The sequence below is a fragment of the Nothobranchius furzeri genome, chromosome 12, assembly GCF_043380555.1.
Source record: "Nothobranchius furzeri strain GRZ-AD chromosome 12, NfurGRZ-RIMD1, whole genome shotgun sequence".
NCBI classification, from domain to species: domain Eukaryota; kingdom Metazoa; phylum Chordata; class Actinopteri; order Cyprinodontiformes; family Nothobranchiidae; genus Nothobranchius; species Nothobranchius furzeri.
In genome coordinates this window covers 37,918,592-37,928,948 of record NC_091752.1, presented here as the reverse complement: position 1 = coordinate 37,928,948, position 10,357 = coordinate 37,918,592, and the positions used below count along the sequence as shown (strand labels likewise).

Genomic DNA, 10,357 nt, shown 5'->3' with positions numbered 1-10,357 from the left:
CTGTAAAGAGTGGCTATCACAAGATCAACATAGAAACCAACCTGTTAGGCATAAAAGCATAAATGGAAGTGTTGTATAATAGAACCCATCATCAAATAAATATAATCACTCTATAAATCATGAGGGTGGGAGAGAAGTGCTGGTCCTCAGTCCAGATTGGTAGGTGGACCTCACATTGATTCCCAACGGCCATAAAATGCCAAAACATGAAGTTGTGAAGATGGGTGTTCTGATTTAGCTACATGTGCTGTTTGCTCTTATATTCTGCACACTCCAGCACAACAGGTGGTGGAAATGCACCTAAAAGTTAGATGCCATCCACCATTAAACACCAGAAGAAGAAGAGCTACAGGTGTGTTCAATGAGGTGATTAGGGCCAAATTGTGTTTAAACGCGATCTCTTGGTTCTTGGTGTAAGTTGTTCTCTTCAGAGACAAGCATGCACCAAGGAGTTTATCTAAGGTCAGTTATTCTTTTATTTATCAAACCAGTTGAATAATGACTAACTAAACCCAGATCATTTCTGTCTACTTTACAGGCTTTTTTGGCTCTTTCTGCTTTTTAGAATTGGGAGTTGTTTTCCTGCAGGTGAGTCTTGATTTCTGACTCTTCACACAAATTGCATGGATGTCTTTGTTTTCTAAGCTGTCCCTAGTTTTGTTAATGCTTCCATTTGCTTTCTTCTTTGCAGTTTGATACTTAATCACATAACCTGCCTTAAATGTGCTTTCCACAGACTACAAAGATGGCCACACAGATGACAACGCAACCATTGTTGGCTTAGATTCTTCGCAGATTTCAGACCCCGAGTTTGAGTTTTTACCCTCTAAAAATGAGTCCAGCCTTGAAGAAATGGCTCCATACACTGTGGAAAGGGAAAATAAGACTTCCAACTTAACTAGTCAGAGTGATATTTCTCCTAAGGTCTTCCACTTTGGTCCATTCGAGAACCAAAAACATGGTTTCTCAGAGCAGAGATGGCGAAATCAACACACTGGAAGCTTTGACTCAGAACCATCCAGTACCTGGTATAGGCCTCCCTACTTTCATAAAATGCCATATGCTGGTGCTGGATCCTATCCATACATTTATGGTAGTGGCAGCATGGGACATCCTTATTATAGTTATGGTGGCATCCATGGATCTCCTCCCTATGGGTACAGTTATGATGCTTCTGGATTTCACTATGGTTATGGCTCAGGTGAAGGATCACATCCTTACAGTTATGGTGCAACTGAATCTCCTCCCTATGGCCATGGTCCTGGGTATGTTACTGCTACCCATGAATATGGTTCCGGTAGCCCTGGGTATGCTCTTGGTACTCATGGATATGGTCCTGGTGCAGATCAATCCCATCAAGCACATGGAAGCAGAACTGCTGGATCTGCTCATGGATACTGGTCTCAACAGCATGCAATAGTTGATCCAGAACTGGTCCTAATTGGAAACATCCTGATGAGAGTTCGGCAAATGCCACTTGCTCAGGCCTGGAGAACCAGCGAGGCGCCTGTGAACTGGTTCAACAAGCCCCCTGTGAACCCTTCATCTCTCGTCAGCCAGTACAACAGTGGCTACCAACGAGCCAGAGACCTTGATTCTAACAGCCGCTACACCAAGGAAACTTTAGACCCTACTTCTGAGCCTGAAATCCAAACACAGCAACAAATGGTTCCAACTAATTTTCAGTGAGACCTGAGGTCCACCTAGGTATGGTCAGTTTACATGAGAACTAATGATGGTGGTTTACATCCTCACTTGTTTATCTTGCCTTGCAGGATGAAACTGGATTTTTGGCACCACCTGTTTGGGGACTGTTCATGCTTATATTCTAATAAACACATTAAAACTGCTTGTGTGAGCTTCCTTAAAACCTATTTAACCTGCAGTAATTTCTAGTGGTTTGGTTCATTTTGAAGGAATCTAAAGTGCTCTCGAGTTTTCTGTTAAGCTTTATGAACACTACAGTACATGTCACTGTTTTGGTCCAGCAGAGGGCAGAAAGAATCCTTGGTCTCAAACCAGAGGATTGAGTCACTGTTTCTATCCAGTTGACCTAAATCCCCTATTGACGGATTATGTGGATATCAAACCAAATGTCAGATTAAAAGTCAAGTTTATTAACCAGTAGCTGAATAAAATTGCTGTTTTACCTGCTTGTTTAATGACCCCCCCCCCCCCCCTCTTTTTTTTTTAAACAAAAGTTGCATAGTAAAATCACTGCCAATAAATCTTTTCACGGTATAGTTGCCTTGATCTAATGAGGAATTTGCACCCTCTGGCCGATTAGAACACCACTCTAGTTTACAACAGTATTTAGAAAAGGGAAGATGTGGAGTGTCTGCCTGAAAGCTGATACACTATTAGCCATTTAGAAGATAAAATTTTAGTCTCAATAAATGAAACTTAAAAAAAAAAATCTTGCCCTCCTAGGAATATTAACATAGTGAAGTAGAGAAGAATTCTTCCAAACTTTGGTTTTGTTGCCTTAAAGAAGGGGGATTTTGTTTAGCAAAATTTAAATATTTTTAATCTGGCTTGCCAGGCTAGAGTTAAAGCCTTCCAGTGTCTGAAATGTTTGTGTTTATGTATTTAGCAGACGCTTTTGTCCAAAGCGACTTACAAGTGATAATCGGCATGTTGCCCTTGAGGCTAACAATAACAACTTGACATCAATCATGGAGAAGGGGGAACAAGGAGTGGACGGGTGCTGGGAGGGTGCTAGTTTAGAAGATGCTCACTGAAGAGCAGGGTCTTCAGGAGTTTCTTGAAAATTGAAAAGGAAGCCCCTGTTCTGGTAGTGCTTGGTAGGTCATTCAATGTGGTCCTACAAGTTTGTTTAAATCCATTTAGAACATATTTAGCCTCATCTTAACTCCTTCACTGCCAGACTTTTCCTGATCAGTAAAGCCCTTCGCTGCCAGCGTTTTTCAAAGTTTGGAATTAAAATGATGACTTTTGTCGTCAATGGCAGTGAATGAGTTAACGTGTTTTGTAGCTAGCTGCTAATGGCTCCAGCTGTAGCTTGTTTTCCTCTTGTTGAACACAGAAAACTTAATTAGATTTGAGTTTTTAGGAGTTAAGTAGTTTGTATTGGCATTCCCAGTATTTAGACTAAGTGAACACTAATTTAAAACCTGCAGTAAATAAGTGGTGCAATCTATTAAGAAAGAAACTACTGGAAGTGCTGTTGAGTTTTGTATTCAGCTAACGCTGCATGTAGTAACAGTTTTGATCCAGCAGATGGTGAACACAATCCTTAATTTTAAAGCCAGAAGATGGAAATATTGCATATTTAAAAATAAATAATACTGTTGTGTAATACATTTTCTGCTAATAGCTCGAGTTTCAGTTTGATTTAATCTTATTAAACACACAATTCAAATAATTTCAGTTTTTTAAATTTTGTATTAATGAAGATGTTCAGGCTTTCTCATTATTTAGATAGTTAAATTAGTTGGTATCAACATGTAGTTTTGCAATTTGAGGAAGTGTGCAGTGCAAACTCCCTATTGCTTATTTTTAAATCAAAAGTGGATGAAAAATAATTAAAAACAAAAAATTACTAATACCTTATGGCCCAAAACCCAAGACCAACCCTGCAGACATTTTGTTAGACTTTCAAATGTGTGGCTGAGTAAGAAGTTTAGCGATATTTAGAGTACCAAATGCTGATAGTCATTTGGTAAATAAATAAAACAAACTCCTAATTAAAGTTGGGAGAGACATGGCCATCCCACTGGACTCCTCCATCCTCCATATGATCACATCCATGTTCAAACTACACAACAATCTTTAGTGACATAAATGTTAAAGCCACACTGATTTTAATTAGATCAGAGGCTCTCCGTTCATGTGAATAAGACTGGAACAAATGAAACGGTGTGAAATTCTGAAACTAAAATTTAATCATTAACTGAAACAACTGAAACTTTGGCTTTTTGTCAAATGTTTGTTCCTCAAATATGAGCTAAATGTGGCGTCACGTGTTTAGCAGTTACGATATGGGCACAATGCAACATGTCAACACGCATAAAAGTCAGGAAACTCACACTTGAATTCAATTTGAAGGGCAATCCAACAAATATCTTTGGGCTACTGGATTAAATCCCACACCTTAAATAACATAAAAGGCTTTTATATAGAATAATTTCCCGAGGTATTTTGCACCAGAAACGGAACACTTCAGCACCAAGGACAGAGAACCCCGCTTTTTGCGTTGGAAGAGGAGTTGAGCGCTTCAAAAGCGCCATGAGATAAAATGAGAGTGGACAGCTGGTGAGTGAGTGTGTTGCGAGGGAGGGAGATATTTTCAGGGAGCATTGGTTGGGATTAGGCCTGTGTTGCAGGTTGCACTGGATTACGCTGCGGAGCGGCGGGAATGTCGCCCGAGCTCATCCTCACCACATTTTTGTCCGCTTGAACTGACCCGCGATCCCAGTGAGCTGCACCAGCCATATGGAAACATGGCCGACGTCCCTCAAATCGTGAAAATTGGAATTTCCCTGAAGATGCTTCCCAACAACACCGCGGTGTACTTCAAATCCGACGGCGCCCGGTTCGGACAGACACGAACCATCAAGCTGCTGACCGGGTCCAAGTACAAGATCGAGGTGGTGGTGAAGCCAGGAGCGGTCCAGGCCACGTAGGTAGTCCCCGGATTAACCCTGACCTGAGCAGGGACGCATTTATAGACTCTGAGGGGAATACGGGGTCGGGATGCCTCATTTGTAACCGTTATACAATATTAGAGTTAGCGTTTTCACCGTCACATCACAGTCCTTGAATTATCGAATTTAGGAGATCTGCTCCAAAGAGGACAGGTACAGATTTAACCCTTGCACATCTAATCAACAAACAGGAAGCAGACTGAAATTATAATTTCAAGCTTCCTGATTTGTGTATTGGCATAATGCTTTAAATTGATCTGTCACAAATAGTACTAACTGAAAAACACTGAGTTGAGGCATAATCTACTATGGCAACATTTGTACACAAGCAAATCGGCGTCATTTTGCTTCTGATTCATGGACACATGGATTGACACACTGCTGCAACAGTTGAGTAAAAATGCTCATAACACATTTTAAGCTAACAAATTAAGCTAAAGTTGACCAAAATTAAAAGCCTCAGATGGCTTTTTTGGACAAGTGGAACAAACCAGTAGATATATGTTGTACAAGTAAATACTGACATATTTACTAGAGAACACACATTTTGGTTATTAGATGACTGATGATGGTCTAAGGTTCTTACAAGTCGACCAGTTCAGCTTAAAACTATAATTAACAAACTATGATGCATCCTTTGACTTTACTATTGCAGCACAGAATGGCCAGCCAGTGCATCATCATGCCTCAGATTTCTGCTAGTTAACTGATAAGACTGCTAGTTTGTCTAACCTATAGTTAATTACTAAAACCAAAAATATTCACAAGTAGGGATGTCTGTTGTTATCGGCTGATATTGGCATTCAAATGTAATATCAGAAATGATCAGTATCGGTTTTTACATTCATGCACATAATGTACATAAAACTGTACAACTACTTCACCTCTCAGAAAAAGTCAGATGTATAAAACTATAAGAGCAAAATGATGCTTGACCACAGCAATGTCCAAAAATGCACAAATTGTTTGCTATAAAGCTGTTTGATTACATGCATCTAGGGTCCTTCAACACAACAAATCCTCAGCAGATTACATCAGGACTCTGAATTCCTGATTATGTAATGAAAACAGTTGTTATCTGCAAATGAGGACTAGATATGTGACTATCACTTTGTTAAATAGGCCTGAACAAGCTCCCCAATGTAAATATAGGACACACACACACACACACACACACACACATATGGGATGATACACGAGAGCTGCTGAAGTAAATGCAGGGCATAAAAACATGTGCTTCAGTCTGATTTGTTAACATAACAACACATGTGCTGATAATAACTAGTTATTTGTCTGTTAGATGAGAAATCTGTTTGTTGTGTTTCTGGCTGCAGCTCCATGAGTGTGGGTGGGGTGACCTTTCCTTTGGAGCAGCAGTCTAAAGACCCACAGTCTGTGGTGTACTCGGGCCTGTATGACACAGAGGGGGTGGCACACACTAAGAGCGGGGAGAGGCAGCCAGTTCAAATCAACCTACAGGTAGGAAACGGGGCTGAAGGCTAAAGGGATTTAAACTCCTATCTGGTTTTTACTAACTCTGATAACGTTGCTCACAAGTCATGTCACAGTTATTTTGCCTCCATGGATCCAGACTTTCCAGTGATCACCAAGCTGTTTCTTTCAGGGTTTTCCTTTGGATACAGACAGTTGTTCCACATTTTTCATCCACCTGATCATTTTCAGGTGAATGTTTGTTGTCTGTAACTTTGACCTAGGGAATCCTTCACATCTTTCCATAGCTCCTATGATTTGTTGTGTTTTGATACAGTGTTGTGTTGATGCAACAGACGACGTTAGCGAAGAACCTGTTTTAAGCCTGATCTTTGGGCGCTTTGTTACAAAAATTTAGTCACAAAAACACAGTTTGTTTCTGTTCTTAGTTTTAGACTCAGTGCTTCCTTTTTTGCCCTCACTTTCCATAGTCATGACACAGGAATTAAAGGGAAATGACAGGAATTAAGAGGAGATGTTAATGAATCTTGCCTCTAATTGGCTGACAGCAATGTGAGTGTACCACTGACTTTGTTTTGCAACACTGATTTTTTATCTCCACAAATAACACAAGCCTGAAGGAGTTCTGCTGTGTGGTAGAGTTGTTAATGCTAATGGTTAGCTTCTACTAGTCGAGACATTCTCTGCTGTTTCCTGGACGCTAAACCAACAACAGCCTTCCCGCCACAAGTCAAGATGGGTGAGTCCATGAATGTTAAAGGAACACTCTGTGCAGTTTTGACTTGCTTTTAGCACCCCTTAGTGTCTGTTTTAATTCACTGTCGTAAAAATGAAACTGTTGTATTCCTCTCCTCACTGTGCGTTCATGTTTTTAACACCTGAATCTAAAAGCTGAAATGTCTCCTCAGACTTCATTAATGTCTACAGGAACGACTCATTACCAAACTAAACAAGTCAGCTGTGTTCATGATATGAAACATGCAGGAAACACACTGGAAGCAGACTCCAGTGCTAGCTTGTTGGCTAGCCGCTCTACTATCGACTAGTTCCTGGTCAATAATGACCAAGATCCAGAGAGGAGGAATCATGTGACTACAGGAAAAGGCTGTAGCGTGTCGGCAAACCCAAACACAGATTCAGCGGGCTGGGTGATCACAGACACGATTGTTACTGTATGAGTGGCTAGCCGATAGGACCAGAGCTGGGAGCAGCTGGGGTCCGCGCAGAGGCTTCGATGGTGTATACACTGAAACTGGAAAAAAACAAATTACACACGAGCAAGAAAATTTTATACTAAAACAGAGGTTTCTGTTATTTGTTATGTCTCAATATATTACATCTTTTTATTCCTTAAAATGTGCATGTACTGTATACTAGTCTAGTGAACTAGACCAAATTCTTGCTTTGCAAAGTTTGGTTTAGGAACGCTCCATTGGAACCTCTGCAGCCCCTAGCAGCATTCTGGTTGGCCAATCACAGCTCTCTAGAGGGGTTTCAAGAGCGCTGGGATTGGTCCACAATAGTGGGTCAGACACAGCGCTTTATCTGCTTTGTAGGCCAATCAGGGCCCTCTATTCGTCTGGTGGGCAAGATGATGCAACAGAGTGGAACAAGATGGCAACAGCTAGTTTGAAACGGCTTTTACATCAATTTTGGACTAAGTTTGGTTTTGGTGAGCTTTCCGCATCAGCCGTGAACAGATTACTGAGCAGTTGAAATCTGCATTTCTTGGCTTTAAAGTCGACAAATTGCAGAGTAAACTCAGCGCTCAGTAAGAGAAGTGCTTTCAGTTTGTCTGAGTCTGAGAAGGCTACAGCTGCAGATGAAGACTGGTAGCATGGATGCTATTAACTGTAAACAGAAAGGAGGGGGCTCTACGACAGATGTGCTAACACTGTAAAGGACTATGGGAATTGTAGCTGCTATGCCAATTGAGCTAGCGGGCCAGTTCTAAAACACATTTGATAGATGATTTAACGGGCCATAGACCACAGGCCAGATTTGGCCCGGGGGCCTGAGTTGGACACCCATTCTGTAAAGGATCATTTTAGCACATACTGGCTCAAGAAAATTATTTAAAAACAGGGAAACCTTACTGATGTAGATCTGTCAGGCTTTTCAAATCCTAGCATTTCACCACCTATTTTCTATCAGAAGCTAATGCAGGAGACTGTTTTTGTGTTCAGCCTGCATGAAAAACTCAAACTGGCCGATTATGATGAGACATAATTATTAAACAATGTTTTTTCAGTGATCCACACCTTTAAATGAGAAAACAGTGAACAGTAGTCCGGTCGTGCCGTGACGAAGGCGTGAACCACAGTTTCCATATTAGATTTCAAAATAAAATCATGAAATTTTGCTATATTTCTCATTTGGGAAAAACAGGTGCGCACTGAAGACTGAGCGCAACTGTCCCGTGTGAAACTAGCTTGAGTTTTCTACTGGTGGGTTCAATGTTTGTGGACAGGGGTCCCAACACCTCCTTCACTGCTGAGGTGTTAGTGTCTGGTGCACATAACAGATTTTCTGTCTAATTCAAGGTATTTGGCTTTTATTTAACTATTTTTGCAGTTATTTATTTTCATGGTAAATAAGACCGCCTATTCTCACTGGCTCACTAAAAAGCAAACATGCGAGCAACAAATACCCAAATACCACAAACACTATTGAAGAGAGACTGACCCAGGTCAGGGGAAAACACACTAAAATTGACTTTCCTAATTAAATATTTTATTCCTAACATTAAAAATTACACATTTGGTATCATGGTTAGTTATTCAGATTAAACAAACATATTTTGCCTTATTTAATGAGTCAAAATTTCAACTTGCTGGTTTTTGCTCAAATCTTAAAATGTTAAGCTGTTGCTTTCGTCTTTCATCAGTTTTTCCCATGCAGTGATCAGCAGACCGATCATTTCTTCTCACAGCAAAACACAAATGCTTGATCATTTTTGATACACGATAAATCCAGGGAACACAGGCTTTTACATAGAAGCTGTTTTTCTCTGTGTGAATGTTCATCTGTGCGACCGTGCCCTGCAGCCTGTGGTATGACACTCTGTGCATGCAACCATCTGTCCAGCTCATCAGTTCCCCTTCAAATCGTTTACACAAGTGGAAGGCTTAGCTTTCTTTTCATGTCAGAGTTTCTAAGATAAACTTCTGTGGAAAAATAACGGTTCAGTTTAAGTCAGATCTTAACACAAATGTGTGTGATCTGTCCTCATTGAGAAGGGGTGTCCAAACTTTAAAGACAAGGGTGACATTTGTTAAGTTAATTATTGTCATTGGCCACAATTATTAGATTTTTTAAATTAAAAAAATGCTAAAATTATTTTATGATCATTTAATTGTACTCCTCAAAATATGTCTATAATAGGCAGGTTAATAATAAACCAAATGTAGGAAAATATTAGAAGGTGTCTGCTATTTTAAACAGCATCAATGCTGCATATTTTCTTTTTTTTCCTTCCTTCTTGCTTCACCAGAAACTTAAAGATTTACAAATGAACATTTTTTTGGTGAAGTATGCCAAAGTTATTTCCTTCTGAGTTACAGCCAATCAGTACAAGTCCTGTTCAGCGACTCTACCGAGCCATTTCTGAGTCCAGACCCCACGCTAAATACTTGTTTTTGTCCCCGAAATGGCTGCAAAGTGGACTTTTCAAGCTGGTCTGGTGAATAGGAGACACGCACATACCGTGAAGGCGCGTTAAAATCACCCGGAACTTCCAATAGTAGAAACAAGTCTCTACAAATGTAATTGGGAGCCACACAAAAGCCACCCCAGGGCCACTAAAGACCCCCGGGCTGTACTTTGGACATGTTTCACTTAGATTGCTTCGATTTGTCACCAGGCTGCTAAACATCGCAGATTCTTGTTTGTTTGTGTGCCTGTTTATACGTGTTTCTGCTTCAGTTCACAGAGGCGGGAACGTTTGAAACCGTGTGGCAGGTGAAGTTCTACAACTACAACAAGAGGGACCACTGCCAGTGGGGTAACAGCTTCAACAGCATCGAGTATGAATGCAAACCCAACGACACGCGCACCCTCATGTGGATCAACAAGGAGATGTTTGTCTGACAGACAGAAGATTTGGAGCATAACTGATTCACTCTTTCACCCATCTGCCAAAGTCAGGGAATACAAAACCCTTTGACATGTAAACACACACGTGTTCTGTTTGCCCTAAAGGACAAGATTTGTTCTGCTGTAATTCCTAATAACATGCA

At 40.6% G+C, this 10,357-nt stretch overlaps 2 protein-coding genes across 2 annotated transcripts; both read left to right on the top strand.

The window, feature by feature from the left end:
• The first annotated feature begins 347 nt into the window (after positions 1-347).
• On the top strand, positions 348-1,849 carry LOC107376084 (uncharacterized). Its single transcript, XM_015945027.3, has 4 exons — positions 348-462; positions 539-588; positions 737-1,707; positions 1,776-1,849. The coding sequence occupies exons 1-3, from the start codon at positions 440-442 to the stop codon at positions 1,687-1,689; spliced, it is 1,026 nt and encodes a 341-aa protein (XP_015800513.3). The 5' UTR covers positions 348-439; the 3' UTR covers positions 1,690-1,707; positions 1,776-1,849.
• Positions 1,850-4,233: 2,384 nt separating this feature from the next.
• cnrip1b (cannabinoid receptor interacting protein 1b) lies at positions 4,234-10,357 on the top strand. Its single transcript, XM_015945026.3, has 3 exons — positions 4,234-4,642; positions 6,002-6,146; positions 10,044-10,357. Exons 1-3 carry the CDS (start codon positions 4,464-4,466, stop codon positions 10,206-10,208), a joined length of 489 nt encoding a protein of 162 aa, XP_015800512.3. The 5' UTR covers positions 4,234-4,463; the 3' UTR covers positions 10,209-10,357.